General features: G+C 36.6%; 1 protein-coding gene across 22 annotated transcripts in view; it reads right to left on the bottom strand.

Moving 5' to 3' along the window:
* LOC117410837 (dystonin) overlaps positions 1-17,333 on the bottom strand; it is a 187,527-nt gene that overhangs the window by 133,164 nt on the left and 37,030 nt on the right. For 21 of the 22 annotated variants that reach the window (XM_034017703.3, XM_034017698.3, XM_034017701.3 and 18 more), the window contains one exon: positions 1,616-1,677. In XM_034017703.3, coding sequence (XP_033873594.3) covers positions 1,616-1,677 — 62 coding nt within the window. Of the gene's footprint in view, positions 1-1,615; positions 1,678-4,435; positions 4,575-17,333 lie in introns of those variants that run through there. The other variant, XM_059025024.1, reaches the window with a different exon arrangement.

The raw sequence follows: 17,333 nt of genomic DNA, 5'->3' as shown, positions 1-17,333 counted from the left end.
CATCACTGTGTATAGCAACTACAATGCTGTTTTGAACTAAGACAAGCAGCTTCTGAGTTCAGCACCCACCCCTGACCGAAAACACTGTCTGCAGTCACTCTCGTCCAATCACAAAACAATCCTCTGGCACATGCTCAGAGTGTATCACACTGATGTAAATAAAGTTAAGACTTTCAAGTTACGGTAAACAATACAACTTTACAAACTCAACACGTTGTCCTGTTTTTAAACACCCAGCCGACACTGATGCTTGAAAAACTTGTATTTGTCAACAAGAAAATTTAAAACACATCCAAGAAAGCCAAATCTGATTTAGCTCTGGTAAAATCTTATCTAACTGAGATCAGAGAGGACAGAAATACAGGTGTCCGCGCTTGACATACACCTGGACGACAGTGAGTATGAACCTGGCACTCTGGCTCTTTCTCCTTGCATTGCTGTTTCCTGTTAGCAACATTGTTTTGAAGGGGCAGGGCCTTCCCCAGTGGCTCTGGTCAGACTGTAAGGCTGGGGAATTGCTGGCTCATAAAGAGCTAAATTTCCTTGAGCTACGTGCCTCGGCTTTTTTTTATTGATCCAGTAGGTGGCGTCTTTTTAAAGACTGCTACAATACTATTCTAAATTCAGCACTTGTTATTGTAATTTACTGGGTAGATGTTTAGCCTCATTGGTAAGAGTGTCAGTAGTAGAAAGACTGCTCAACTGAAGTAGAGAGGGTTGCTAAGCAGCAAGAACACATTCCTCTATGTCTCACTCACTTTTCTCAGTTAGAAAGGTTCACAGGGAAGAGCTGAGCTATCAAATAATACTACTATCCCATTCAATTTGAATATTACTAATTATTCAAAAGCACATTGTTCTGAATTTCTTTTTTTGCCAACAACCTTCAAGTTATCCCCAACACCATGGCGCAACTTCTCTGGATGCAGTACGTCCCCAAAGAGCTGTGTGAGGAAAGTGCTGGCAGCCTGAGTTTGCTTATAGTGTACAAGAGTCAAACATCAGTTAAAGTAATATCTCATAGGGTATTGTGTGAGCATTTTGTTAAACTTTTTTAAAAGCCTGTTTTAATCAATTAGGGTTTATTGTTAAATAGGTTGATGTATATAAAATAATGTTAACAGTTACAATTACTGTATGTTACCACCGCTATCATGAAAAAGTAGATGTTCTACAGGATGTAGGTTCGTCCTTCCCCAGATTCGGATATGTCATTAGGTTTTTAAATAGCTCTGCAGGGACTGTTCTCCAGAGGTTCCTTGTGAAATATCAGTAATTGAAGCTGTCTTGAATACACCAGCTAATTAAGTATCACCAACACAGAGGAGAAGGCTGCTATGTAGTATGGAATCTGCACGCATGTTGTAGAAGTCATACAATTATAAATGGGGTACCAATATGAATTAAGGGCTGCAAAACTAGGTTTGTGCTTTCTATTAACCAAGCAATAAGCTGCTGGAATTACATAGCAATTACTGTGCTGATGACTATGCTGAAATTGCTTGATAACACTTTCTAATAATTGAAATCACTGTTTTGCCCAGTTAATGAAAAGGATGACCATCTGAATCCTGCAGAAAACCAATTTAGCAATATTAGGGATGAATATCCATACCTTCACAAGATGCTGGTTTATCCATTTTGTGAAAGTTTTCTTCTGTACTCTGTCCCTCTCATCTGAAACAAAGCAAGAGAAACACAAATTGAGATGCATGACTCCAATCCATTTTCTTGTTTAAATTCTGCGACTCTGTTGAAAAATAATTGTTCAAATTATATATCTAAGGAAACAAAGGCTATGATTTGACATAGTTTGCTGCCCCTCATAATGGTTTTCAGCCCAGTGTCAAACTATAAAGTCTATTTTGTCATGTGTATAGTGTGTTTGTAGTTGTGAACCAGTCTTTCATTCAATAACAATTTTTATCAAAACCTTAAGTTTACTTTGTCATTCCCTTTAAAATCCAAATGCTGATTAAACACTTTTGTCAGAAGAAAAACAAATACTTATCCCACATACAGACTGTGTAACTTACTAAGTGACAATAATACCATAGTTAAAAGGCAAGGTTACACATTTTTTACAATAAACATATGTATCTTCTATTTATTAAATAAAGGGTCTGAAGAATTGTGCTACCTCTTTCTCTGTAGCACAACCTCTCTTGGCAGACAACATGTCTGTAATGGCAACATGCTAAATAATTCATGCAATTTTTGTCCTTTATTCCTCCATTAAAACAATGAATGTTTAGACAATTAAGCAGAGCATTGTCTCTCCACATAAACCAAACAGCTGTACAGTATGTAGTTTGAGCATTAGACATGTATAGAAAATATATTGGAAATAATACACTAATACAATTGTTTAAATGTACAATTGTGGCATGAGATTTTTGTTAAACTTTAAACATGGTTAACCTACTGTGCACACAGCCAGGATACGCCACGATTGTTGGAGTATTTTACAGCACTGATGAATCCTCTTGGACAGTATAAACTATATATTGTCAGCGGTAATCCTGTGATAACCACAGAGGTTCTAAAACAAACCCAGCTGTGGCTTATCTCAGTAGAGTATAGGTTTATCACAGTGACCTCTAAGTGAAGTTGAACAGAAATGAAATGCAGTATCTGCAGTACAAAAATCAAATGTACCCAATTAATCTAAAAACAAACAAATCCAGAAATGATATGGGCAGAGTGATGCAGAGGGAGATTTACTTTCTACCTACAAACAAACATACATACAGTACAGGGATTCCATTTTTGTTTCATGTACAATAGAAGCTATTTTGACATTTAAGGATTTTCATTCAAGCATTAAAAAATGTGTTACCAAGCAGCAAAAGTTATTTCCTCTTTATGTAATGCAGACTTTCAAGTTAACATGCAAATGTTTTCTACACTGTACAATGGACTGTAAATCCATTATAATGTACTGTAATCTTTCCTGGCAAACAATAGCAATATTAAAGAAGCCTCATTCCTTGAATTTGTTTGGAGATGATAGATCACTGGAGTTAACACATTCATTTTGACCCGGTGGACACCAACCATGTCACAAAACCCCAAAGTGGCACAGCTGACATTAGGCTCCAGTCAAAAGAGGGCTTAAGGGTTGGACGGGTATATAGAAGAATATCAATGTTCACATACTGTCTTAATATAGGGAAAACATGACATGCCTGTTCTGAACAAATCCAACAATTTACTGGAACAGAAAAACAATCCAGTCCATTGGCAAATGGTAAAATCAGTAAATTGCTTAATATCTATTCAGCAGATCTGTAAACATGGAAAGGTGATCAGCTGATATAACCTGACAAGATTATTTTGAAATGGTTTTGCACAATGACTGGCAAAAAAAAAAAAAAAAGGTTGGTTTTACAGTACCAATTATCCACCAACCTATTATAAAACAAAATATTGTTTTAGTATTTTAACTTTAATTGAAATGTCCTTGAATTGCGTGACATGTTGGAACGATACAATACTTAAAAATGTATATTTCTGCTTGCAGTTTTACCTTCTTTATAAGACATCTCACTAAATGAAAGTTTAATGAACTATACATTTGTGTAAAAAAAAAAAATCGATTAAGAAATTTGAGAAGAAATTGCCTTCAAAAAAACTTGTTTAAAAATATACTTCATAATATACCATAATGTATAATTATGTGTATAAATGTAAATGTAACCGTTAATTAAAAAACCCAGCAATGTATTTTCCTAAGCTTAGGAAAATCCAGTGATTTCATATTCCTTGTTATTATTCCATTACTCAAGGTACTGTCTGTAGTTTATATTTTGTTTCTTGTTGCTTCGGCAACTACTGTATGCAATTACTGCATGGTACCACAGCAGGATGTTTCATGCCAGTCATCTTAAAGCATATTTACTTTTTATTAAAATAAAAAGGTGAATTTCTGTAACACACCACACATTTTCAATATACACCTATATCAATTAAATGGGAATTCTTTGTGCTGTCAAACTATCAAAATAATCGCAGTGGTAATCTTTAGCCGTGATTTTAGAAAAAAAGACAGTTCTCCATTAAAAAAAAATGTTAACTGCAAAACTACTCTCACAGCAGAAACACAAGTATGTCCACATTACTTTCTGTAACATACTTTCGGTTTTATTTCGAAGGTGATTCATGACCAAAGTGACTGTGATGTTTTAGCGTCCTCTTGTAAATGTGCACCATCGTCTCGGACTCGGAACTAAACTGAATCTAGACAAACCCTGTTCCTGCTTCAATTATCTGATGACTGTCCACATAAACTAGCACTTCTGAATGTTACAAAGTTACATTCCCCATCCATGGCAAAAGCTCAGGCACACAATAAGAACCAGTGATTACAACACTGAAGCAAAGGACTATGCAAGCTTAAGAAATTGTAACAGAACACAGGAGGAGGTATACTGACCCACGCAACACATCCGCTTCACCAGCTGTGCATTTAGCTCTTGCTCACTCTTAGGGAGACACCACATCTTTCTTCGAGGTTCTTCCAGATGCTTTTAGAGATACTGCACAATTTGAGATTTAGACTGGCAAGCATGCTTGGAGTAGGAAGTGTTCCAGGCTGAAGGCAACTGACTCCTCCCGTTTGCCTGAAAGGCAGTGACTCCCCGTCTAAGTAACTACCAGAACAACAAGTCTTGTCAGCCTTTCCAATCCTAAATCAAGTAAGAGGCTGCTTAAAATGTGTGTTATTTAACTATGGTATTCATTAGCAGTGTCATGCTTATTCAAAAAAGTATGTTTATTTGAACCTTTTAGATAAGCATTTGCAGAATTAAGTATGTTCTGCTGGTTACTGAAAAAAATACATATATTTGCTTGGCATAAATAGCAACTATTACAACTTTTCTGTTTAAAAAAGCAGATCTTCCACCCTAATCCTGTAAACATACCACCCCGATGAGTATTAGTCAGTTCAAATGTATATACGGTATGCTGCTGTGTGTAATTTATATCAACAGTTTTTGTGGATGGAAATGTTATCACTCTATTACAAATTAACAAAAAAGAATGAATATACTTTAGCAAAGGCAGAAGGAAAAAGAATTTGAAGAACAAAGGTACTGCATGTGTTCTTTTCCATATTTATCTTGGGTAAAAGCAAACTGGTGGGACTGAAGGGCAGGCTGCTTTAATCATTCAGGAGATTAAAAGCAAATACCTTAAGAGAAGGTTTACATGGTCTGAAAGGTAGTACTGTAGGTCACACAGCCTAAAATGTTTTTCACTACAAAAAATAAATAAATAAAAAAATCCAGACTGATCATGATAAAGATGCTTATTAACCTGAAGAAAGAAGCATATTCACTCTGCACAGCCCTCCAATAATGTCCATACCGTATTCTAATTTGCCCTTATTTATCAGGGAGGCAGATCAATTAGTTTACATTCAGTTTTAGTGCAGGGACAAAAGTTTCCTCCTCCTTGAAACCTGCTTACCACGTTTAATTGTAGAAGACAAATATTTTTAGTTTGGCTACTGCTTGCTGCAGTAAGTACTGTAGAAGGTTATGTAGTTTACTGTGAAACCTCTCTTATAGATTAAGAAGCATAACAATTAAAAGCAGGGCACCGATATATTCAACTGTTTTAATAATAAAATTATGTTTTAATCCTGTATGGCAATACTCCAATCCCCTCAAGGTCAACAATGAGTTCCCAACCTCAAGATGTTTTTATGATTTAAACTAATTCTTTAGTAAATATGTAAATAAGAAATAAGAAAACTAAAAACAAAGAGCTTCTGTGAGCATTCATGGTGTTGGGATTTTTTGCCTAATATTAATGTTGATTGTAATTGCATGTTGCATTGCTTCTAAAACATAATTTAAAATAGAACAACTCTAAGAAAATAAAATATTGATGACTGAAAATTTAATTTTAAAAATGAAAATGTAAATCAGCTACAGCATTCGGAAAAGTGAACAAAACCCTCACTTTTTACCCTTACTCGATCTATTCCATGTAATATTCAGACTGGTATACTTGTACTTCTGTGAGCTCTGGCTATGACGATTCAGGAAAGATCCCAGGAAAGAGTACCCTTTCCTACCATGGTATTTTGACGTGTGTATTGTCCACTGAATGAAAGTTATACTGGGTACTGGGTCCCTCCCTCCTACCAATAATTATTTTAGTTCCCAGTTCCCAAATATGTATACGAACCAGGGACCCTCAAGATTCAAATTTGAGTAATTCCAATAAAATGAGGTTGATGTTTCCAACAAGTATAAACCTCTTTAAGGGACTATTTTTATCCAAAAGTATATAATACTGTAACTTTTATAATTGTATCCTTCACACACTCCAAGGCTTTTGTGTTTTGTTGTATCATTTTATTTGTACAGACCTTTTTCTGTTTTCATTTTATTGTGACTATCTCAGATGGGGGTATGCGGTGGACTACATTTTTTGGAACAGGGTACGCAGCTTAAAAAGATTGCAAACCCTTGTTCTAATGTGATTTAGTACAATGAATATCCTCTACTCTGTGATACACCAGCATCATATTTTCCCCAAAAGTGACAGTGAGTATTGTAGAGACATCTTGGTTGTATCTACAGCTCTACAGTTTTATTTTTGGTTCTTCAGAAACAAAAGATCAGTAAACTCTGTTGGCATATTTAAAACAAACACAAATAAGAAATGGTGGTTGGTTCTGATACATCAAACATATTGACCCCCTCACTGAAGAAAATGTCCCCATAAAATTTTGAGAGGGGGCAACATTGACCCTCAGTCTGTAAGTCCTGGAGCAAACACTGGTGTTACAGCAAATCAAAAGCCAACTATGTCTTGACTTATTTTTTTTTAAATCAGATATGCTGCTGTATCTACAATTTTTTGTACTGTAGTTGGTTAAATATTCTGATGTCCGTGTTTTCCTCCCTACAAAGGTGATTAGAATGTATTTAAGGATATTCGTATACTATGGTCCCAACCTGACTGCAGTCGTTCATGTCATGTTCTGACATTTCTGTAATATTGTTTTTTAAGGAAGACAGGATAACCATACTGATATTCTGCACAGAGTGATACTGTTCAGGTTGAGTTAAATGTTTTCTTGTGTCAAATAGGAGGGATCTGTTATAAAAATATTTAATCAACAGTATATATTATGCTTATACTGTATATGCCATAACAGAAACGTACCCACTTATTTTTCACTATAAGGCGGCCAATGACATGTGTAAGAGCTGCACAATCGAAGGTGTACAGTACCTAGTATAAAAACCTTGTATACAACACTCCAGCTACTCAAATAATTTATACCTATTCCCTTTACCTCGAATATTTTATACCAGGAGTCTCCAACCCTGGTCCTGGAGAGCTACTGGGGCTTCTGGTTTTCGTTTCAATCAATCTCTCAGTTACTTAATTCAACCAATTATTTGCTTAATTAGTCAAGATTAACAGGTTTTCCACATCTTTAGCCAATGATGATGTAAAGACACCTATAAAATCTGCTGGATAGGGGCTCTCCAGGACCAGGATTGGAGACCCCTGTTTTATACAATGATTGCTGTTGTATTTACCGGTAAGTACAGAAAGGTATAAAAAGATAAAGGTACTGAAGATAAACAGTAGTATATTGCATAAGATATTACAGTTTTCTCATGCAAGGCAACATTTGCGCAACAGCACAATCAAGTGGTGTAGCAGCAACTAGCAGCTTGAACTAAAGAAATCTCTTAGAGCTTGAAAAACGAACAGCTTGGCCAGCTTGTGATTTTAAAGCTTCTATTTAACTGTTACCCTTTAAACTAAGTAAAATTAACATACTGTATCTTTGACAAAAGGCTTCTTAATGCACTGTGGCAGGGCAGAGCCATGCTTTTAAATAGTGTTTGTTTGTGTGTTGGTGGTTGGCAGGGATGGGGTTAATTCCTATCCCTGCCAAAAAGATGTGAGAACGTGGCTGGAGCCTTAATTGAATAATTGATGATTAATTAGGCTTCTAAGAGTGGTGGGAAAGGAGTTAGGTGAGTCTTGCTGGGTCCTGTATAATTTTGTTTTTGGTCTGTGAAGGCGAATGCCCAGCCGGACAAAAGTATTGTTTTGTTTTCTGTTCGAGACTTGTTTTGTATACCCTTTTTATTTGACTTTGAGAGCAGTTTTTTTTATTTTATTTTGTTTGATAAATGCGCGCCCCAGCGCTTGAACCCACAGTTACTGTCTCTGAGTATCTCTAACCCTTTGCCGTTCTGTCACATACACCTATACCAAAAGAGAGAAAATAATTTGTTTTTATTTACAGCCATGAGAAATCTGCAATGCATACCATAAAATGACTTGGTTATCCCTTATCGTTGTGATAAAACACACAATGCTAAGATGTCCTATAATAATATAAAATGGTCAAATATGTGTTGGTATACTGTAGTGATGGCCTGGTCTTAAATGCTGTAGTTAAGTAGTTACTTCCTCTCATATCTGTCAGCCTAAACTGGCAAGGCCTTTTGAGATCATATAATATGTTATTTCCAGCTGTCAAGTCATCGGCTTAATCTGTGCTGATGTTCCATTTAGATCATCTAAAAATAACACAGCAGAGAAAACCAGCTGACAGGACAAAAAGGAATGAACTACAGTACTAACTCTCCCATAAGACTGCAAACACATTATTACTACTAGTCACTGGTCAGTTTACATTAAATTCCCCTGACAAGATCCTCAGTCCCTGTGGTTTATTATGTACTTTAGGATCAGAGTTAACAAAGCATGGGTAAGCACAGCATTATAACAGGCAACTAAGTGTCGTAGATATCTGAAATTTAGGAGCATAAGCGTTTTAATGGAGAACACAAACAAAACAATACAAAAAATACCATAGGGCTATATTATTGTCAGTTAGTGGTCTACAATAGCAATGCAGTGTCCTTTTAAAGCCTTGTCGCTGACTTGTTTTGCAGCTGTTTATACTTTCTAAAAGTGTTGCGTGTCCTGTTCAGTGCAAATCCCTTGGCTGACACCAGGGGGCCATTCCAGTATTTTTACGGACTCAAACACTGCCCAAACATTACGTTTCATTCATTGTGTTCCACAGCACACAAGGCAGCGTTCACCGATGCCATTGCATGTGTTACTTGCACCAGGAACACCATCAACAAAACAATAACTATGTATGTAGGACCTGGCCAGAAAAAAAAAACTAGACTGGTCCATTGGTGCTATATTTTAAAATGCACTCATGCTATTTGTCTCTACTCCACTCAACTCAGTCCAATAGACTCACACATACATTCCAGATGTTTCTTGCACAGTGCTATGACAAAATATTTCCAATTGTTTTATGCCACACATAAAACAATTACTGCATTCTTTCTGAGACTAGTGGCTAACCACAATAGGGAACAAAGCACTAACTATACATTTCAGGGGTACAAATTGAGCTTTGGTCAATTAAGTTCATTATGGCAATGAAGCTAAAAGGCAAAAAAAGTGTCTTAAAACACCAATGTGTGCATGAAATTGTTTTAAGGCATTCAATCTGAGTGATGTCTGGATTCAGACTGAAACGCTTAGGAGATGTTGCCCCCTAGAGGGCAGTGCTGCGGTCCTACAGTAGAAAAAAATGTCATGAAAAGGTTAAAGAAACTTACAGCACCAATATAAAAAAGCATAGCATATGTATAGCATAGTAAAAGCATGCTAAACTGTAGTTTGTATGTTTTTTTTGTGCACCACACTACTGCTGCAGAGGTGACCTAGTTGGATCCAATTGTATTGAAAACATTTGACCTTCTGTATTCCATGCCTGCCATTCCATGACTACCAGGACAGTGCAGAACTCAGTCTAAACACACCACAGTTACCGTTTTAAAATGGCACAGAACCCTGGACAAGACGACCGACCTCACATCAGAGACTCTCTACATGGATATCAGTACATCAGGTTGGCTACATTCTGTACAAAGTCAATCGAAAGTCAAAATTCTTTATAGATGTTTTTGTATTAGAAAACTGGATTCCAAATCCAAGGAAACAAAATAAGAAAATCATGTATTATTTTCTGAAGCACATTTTTACATAAAATGCTAAATAACCTGCTTACATAAAAACAAAATGCCAAAAAGAATGTTTCGAGCACAAATTGTCGAATTTGTTTCAAATATGAATCCAAATAATTACAATAAAATTCACAAAATGCATGAAAGTGTGCAAACATTAAATTCAACTTTGTTACAGGTTTCCAATAGGCATTCAAGCAGAAGGCAGGGTCATTATTATTATTTGTTTATTTAGCAGACGTCTATCCAAGGCGACTTACTGAGACTAGGGTGTGTGAACTATGCATCAGCTGCAGAGTCACTTACAACTACGTCTCACCCGAAAGACGGAGCACAAGGAGGTTAAGTGACTTGCTCAGGGTCACACAATGAGTCGGTGGCTGAGGTGGGATTTGAACCAGGGACCTCCTGGTTACAAGCTCTTTTCTTTAACCACTGGACCACACAGCCTCCGTCATCTGTCATCTGATGCGACAGCCAACCTTTACTACACAGCCTACTTGTTTTCTTTATTGTATTCTTTTTACTGTGTGTGGGTTTGTACTTCACCAATTTACTTCACTGAGAGGTTATTGCATTCCTAGCAATTAAGAAGATACAAAATACAGTCACTCTTTGTAAATCCACTTCATCCTTTCCGACCAAAAATAATAAAGACACTCTTCCGGTAACCTCTGCCAAGGCTTTGCTGTTAATCTCTGTTCTATTGAACAGCTCTGTGTAGTGGCTGCCAGCAATACTTTTCATAAACAGCGTGTGGTCTGAACGCTTAAAAATGAAGCGTTGGGACAAAATAACTTGAAGCACCCGTCATAACACTGTCAATAGGGTGCAGGTCTCGCAGGGTAGCATGTACGACAATGATTTCATTTGACAAGGTGTTCAACTTGTTCAGGTGGGACATGTGGTTATCCCTCAGTGATTACTGCCTGTAATTCCTTCAGGGAAGCCAGAGACAGTTTATTCTTTTCTTCAGAATGAGTCATTACTTTTGAGAATTGAGACCGTGAATCATTAGTAATTTGTGGAGTATTGCATATGGATGCACCAGCCAACCAAGCATCCAGCCCACTATCAGTCTGCCAGGGAAGGAAATGAACAGCAGATTGTATCACAAATTGACAAAGATTTATTTTTTGCAAGTCTCATGTAACTTATACCAAATTTAATTTTTAGTACTACTTTATAGATTTTATGCTGTATGTTATTTTGTCTTGCGAAGAACAGTCCATTAATACAGGTGTGTAAAGTACTACATATCACAGATTTGTTCATTTTTTTTTCATCAAATCCCTCTCTACCAGTATATCTATAAGAATTAAATCATGAAATATAACCTCACATTTAAAGTTTGAAAGAGGCTATAAATGGCACACAGCCCTGCTTTTTTATTGATCAGGCTTGCGAAGGGTAGACTTTGTAAGCAATGCATTAGTGCATTTAGCCCATCTCTATGCAGTATTGTTTATCCCAGCAATGCAGGTTTATTTGGGAGGTATGCCCAGAATTGGTAATCCATTATTGTGTAATGCAAAACTGAACATTGGAGTCCAAGTTTAATTTATTTTTCTTACTGGACCAAGAACAGGCAACCCAGCTGGAAAACAGCAGATTGAATCACGACACAGATTGGATTGTCTCTGAAATTATAAATATGTATGTATGTATGTATTGGAATACAGGGTGTGGGACTATTAGTATTTAAAATGTAGGTATTTGGGCACGAGGGTGTAAAATAGTTTACGTGCAGACTGTGCCCGGACTAGACTGAATAATTAACAAGCAATCGAGTCCCGGCACAGCTGCATAAAAGGAGTACGGTTCTCACACTCGGGGTTAGTGTGTTCAGAGTTGGAACGAGAGTCAGGAGGTAAAGCAAAAATAACCCATAAGAAAGCAATTGCTACACATGCTGGGTATACACCAGTACGATGCTTGTTAGTTTTGTTCTGTGTCTGTTTTGTCTGTTTATTTAGGCCAGTGTGCCGTTTCGTTTGTATAAGTGTTTTGTGTTTGTTTAAACCTTTTATTTATTATCACTAAACGTGTGCATCAGCGCTTCCATTCCCCAGTCCTGTGTATCTACTTTCTGGTCTGACATCACCACAAGCCATCCGGGTCACATGAATGTAAAAAGAAAAGACAAAAACCTGTGCTACCACCCCTGCGTTGACTCGGGAGGGCGAAGATGAACACACACTGTCCTCCGAAGCGTGTGCCGTCAGCCGACCGCTTTTTTTCACACTGCGGACTCACCATGCAGCCACCTGAGAGCTACAGCGTCGGAGGACAACGCAGCTGTCGGGCATCTTACAGGCAAGCCCGCAGGTGCCCGGCCAGACTACAGGGGTCGCTGGTGCGTGGTGAGCCGAGGACACACTGGCCGACCTAACCCTCCCACCCCCCGGGCGACGCTCAGCCAATTGAGAGCCGCCCCCTGGGAGCTCCCGTCCTCGGTCGGCAAAGGAATAGCCTGGACTCGAACTCGGACTATATCTCTTGGGATCCAGTCTAGTATCTCTTTGGTCCAGCGATGGTCTGTTCTTCTTGCTACATGTCCAGTCAACTGCAACTTTTTTACTCTTTATATATATTATATATATTAGGGCTGTCAATTAATTGCAGTTAACTTCTGCGATTAACTAAAAAACCTAATAACGCTTAACGCACGTTAATCTCTCTGTTTTGATCCTCGTAACTTTCCGTACTTCATTTTCTGCCGCTGCATTGTTGAGTGGACGCGAGGTCAGAAGTAAAAAAAAAAAAAATAGCGGTGAAAATCAGCAAATGTGCAGGGTTTTGAATGGGTTTATTTAAAAAAAAAAAAGTTTATTTTAAAAAAAACTTCCCTATGGTTCTTTTGAAAAAAAAAAAAAAACATTTATTTATTATTATTATTATTTATTTCTTAGCAGACGCCCTTATCCAGGGCGACTTACAATTGTTACAAGATATCACATTATTTTTTACGTACAATTACCCATTTATACAGTTGGGTTTTTACTGGAGCAATCTAGGTAAAGTACCTTGCTCAAGGGTACAGCAGCAGTGTCCCCCACCTGGGATTGAACCCACGACCCTCCGGTCAAGAGTCCAGAGCCCTAACCACTACTCCACACTGCTGTTTACCTATATAGTGCTTAAGTGCATATCTTTTTTATTTTTTATTTATTTTTTTAATTTTAAGCATGATAAACAGCGCATATAATATACCGGTAGGTATGTAATGTAACTTTTTTGGCTGTCGGCACAGGGATATATTGTTATGCATACTAATTTGTGTTTTCCACTTATTCTGGCACACTTCGGTCCCTATCTGCACGAATTAACGGATGTCTGCTGTGTTTACATGAGATACAAGCAAAATTCAGTTGGCATGTATAAAGTGAATTGGGAAAAAATGCAAACATTTGTGATCCAGACTAAATTGAGCATTGTATACCTTGTATTCTGTATCGCTACTGAAACCAGTGGATTTAAAGTGGTAAAAAAAACATCCAAGCGGAGCAAAAATCTTGCTATAGATCCTAATGTAATAAAGAGCAACCTGGAAAAGAGCTGGGCTGGTGCTTTCTTGGGAGGTTTTTACTTCATAATGAACTCTTTCTAAACAAAACGTTTATTTAAAAGGGGGATTTGTTGTTTTCCTAAACATAGCTTTAATTAAAGTTGTATTCTATTGTTGTTTAAAAATGCGATTAAAAGTGTGATTAATCTAGATTAATTTAATCGCACGATTAATCAAGATTATTTTCTTTAATCGTTTAATCGTAAATCATATATATAATGTGTGTGTGTGTGTATATATATATACACACACACACACACACACACACACACACACACACACACACGATTTACGTAATCATTACATTTTTTAAACAGAATCCGAAAGAGAAACTTCTTTCAAACGCCCTCAAAAGATTACATCATCACATACCTCACCATTGACGATCAAAGTTCAATTGAATATAAGTCAGTAAACAAGGTGACACACTAAAAGAATGATGACGCATTATTTTCAAGATTAGGACAGCATGAAAACATTAAATAAGTAAACCGTGTATTGAATATTTTGAGTTTATTTCTGTTTAGATAGAATGATTATGATAGGATTATTAAAGGTTTCAGTTTACATGGTCATATACTGTGTACAACACCTCAGAATTCAGAACAGTATCTTGCATCCATCGAGTGCACAAAGCAGCACCTACTTTAAGTGTACATGTAGATGCTGGAACACACTTTCACAGGTCTCCCCAAAAAAAACTGGCAGCTACAATACCAGCATAAAGAATCTTGTTTGTTTTCATTTAACGTTTTGCTTTGCGGTGAGTTTATTGATGAGTTTGTGGCGATGCTTTTGCTAGCTGGAACATGTTTAAACAGTAATAAAATGTTGCTGTTATCTCCAACTGATTAGTTGATCCTTCAGGTTAAGAGTACAGCTTGTGCTGGTTGCACAGTCCATACGGAAAATAACTATACACTGTACAAAGGGCTCTGTGGCTGCTTTTAAGACGTGACTTGCATATTAAGGTGTCTATGTCATTCGCTTGTTTGATAACGTTAGTTCTAGGATTTGTTATCCCGGAAGAGCAGGGGATTGCTTCGTTAATAGGGTTTATTATATTACACAGTATCAAGCTTTTTTTTGTGTTAAAATGTAAATGTATTTATATATAAGAATTTGATAATCCATGTGTGTGGTGTTTTATTGTATTTCTATGCTGACATAGGTTTTTAAATAGAAACTCTTTGTTTGTGGGTGTTTTCTTGTCAATTAGTAGTCAGAGAGGTCTGTTATAATAACCGTGGTGGATCTATATACATTACCTGTATATAATCCCGCTGTGGTGTTTCCCTTTAGGTGATTTTCAGGCTCACATACTGTATTCGCATTACTAAAGATAATACAAATGTTTAATACATATTCATGTCATAGCCCCTTCCCTAATTCTGACCAAAATTAAACTAGGAGTGCCTGGGGGTAATGTGTCTCAGATCAAAAGAGTATCCAGCTTCTAAATTCAAATAGAACTTCTGGGGCTCTGTCTCTTCTTCTAACAAAGGGTCTCATTCTTAAGCAAAAAAGTATTTTTGTTACAAACCCCTTAACCTTGAAAGCAATGGAAACTGGAACATGATTGTAAAAACTACTTGCAAAGTATGACCTCACTCTCAACAGAGGGGTTTTAATTATTTTCACATGCTCATGTTTTCTTTTCTCTTTGATATCTTTAGAATTAAGGTCAGGAGAATAACAATATGTTTCAGTCATCAAAATACATTTAATTTACAGCTGTTTTAATGTGAATATTTCTTTTAAATTCAAAAGTAGGACAAGGGTTGACGACAAGTCCCACCATCTACTGTGTAACAGTTTCATTGTTTCTAAATTTCATACACACAATTTGTTGTGTTGATCCCAACAGGCATTTCAAACCAAGGTATACTTGCAACATTTTTTCAGCCAGCTCACTTTTAATCAGCTCTGGCAGTCCGACTGAAGGTATATATCCAAGACCAGTGGTGCGACTTAAAAAACAAAAAAATGATGTTCTGCTTCCCATATTTTGACCTCAGAAATGTTTTGTTTTTTTTTTAATTAAAATGAAACTACAATCTTCATATGTTTTACTAAAATAAAAATGTACCATTTTGTGAACATGTATTAAAAACAGAGGGACGGCATGGGTACCCAAAAACCCGGGTACCCATCGGGTTTTTAATTACCCGACCCGACCCGGGTCTCTTTTTACTACCCGGGTATCGATTATTAATTTGAGAATTTAAAGAAAATGTAGAGAACATGACAATGCAGTTGTAAGTGCAGGTCTCTGGCTGGCGTAATAAAGACAATGTTAAAACAAGCTTTTGCATGAAGTCTTTTCTTAAATGACAGGATATCAATGTTTTACACAAAACAATAACACACAGAGCGGCAAGTACACCTCAGTAATAATAACTGGGGCGACTATTCTTCTCAGGAACTAAATCGGAAAGAAAACAACAAAACATCCTGTTGGGTTTATGTCAGTGATAACTCTGTGATCCATTAATAATAATAACTGTGTGTGGCTTCCAATATGGAATGCTTCATCTACAGTTACTGCACAGATATAGTTTCTTAAGAAAAATACCAAATAAGTAGCCTTTATTTAAAAATAAATAAACAAATAACTAAAGTATTGTGAGCGGTGTACCCCAGAAAACAGACTGAAAACCAGAAACATTTTATTTTTATTTTAATGAAGTAGATTAACTAAGAAAAATCATGCACACTCCAAGATGCTTAAGATGCAAAGTACAAAGTTAAATCAGTTTGAGAAAAACATTACTCACACTTACGAAATGTTTACCTATTTTGTTTTGAGATAAATAAAAATATTAAAAGTAAGTGTGCTAGTGCTTCTTCCTTTGAATTAAATATTTCCTTGGCAGAGTTTGCAAATTCAATTTTCTCCTGCTTGGTAAAGAAATTCCACACAATGCTTTGCTTGGATGCCATGTTAATTTAAGACTGAAATATTTACGTGTATTTATCAGTTCGGATTTGGAGGACTGCACCTTTAAGTTTCGTTTTCAGTCAGAAAAACCAGATGTGACAAAAAGGGATAACCATGAAAAGCGAGAGAAAGAGAAAGCAGTAAGAGATACTCCTTGCACATACTTTTGTTTTGTGTAAACTACGCTGTGTTCTGATTGAGAAAATAAATAAAACCTCCATTATTGGAACCCTTGCATCGCCCTGAAATCAACAGAAGTACAACATTACATAAACAACAACAACAACAACAACAGTGGAATATGGCCAGTATATATCGCAAAGAATCCTGCAGCATGACGTGCATTTAACATAACTCCATTCAGAGATATTATTATTATTATTATTATTATTATTATTATTATTATTATTATTTTGCTGTTTCCAGTACTGAAAAAGGTTACACAAGTCTACAGAGCTGAAGGGACTAAGTGTATGTGTACTATATAGTATTTTAATATGTATCATGCACTTAAAACATTACCCGGGTCACACAGACCCGGGTATCCAGGTATTTTTCATGGCGGGTACCCGGTTCTGGATTTTCTACCCGTGCTGACCTCTAATTAAAAATAAAAAATAAATCCTTATTTTGTTTCTTACCTGTTTAATATCCTCTCATGTGTGTTCTGTATGATTCTCTATTGTCGATGTGTGGAGCCCAAAGGTAAAGCATTATGCACTGGGCCTGTGAAACACTGATGTGCTTCCCCACAATTAGCCTTTCTGAGCACATTTTGAAA

The sequence above is a fragment of the Acipenser ruthenus genome, chromosome 6, assembly GCF_902713425.1.
Source record: "Acipenser ruthenus chromosome 6, fAciRut3.2 maternal haplotype, whole genome shotgun sequence".
NCBI lineage: Eukaryota > Metazoa > Chordata > Actinopteri > Acipenseriformes > Acipenseridae > Acipenser > Acipenser ruthenus.
This window is presented reverse-complemented; position numbering and strand designations above follow the sequence as displayed.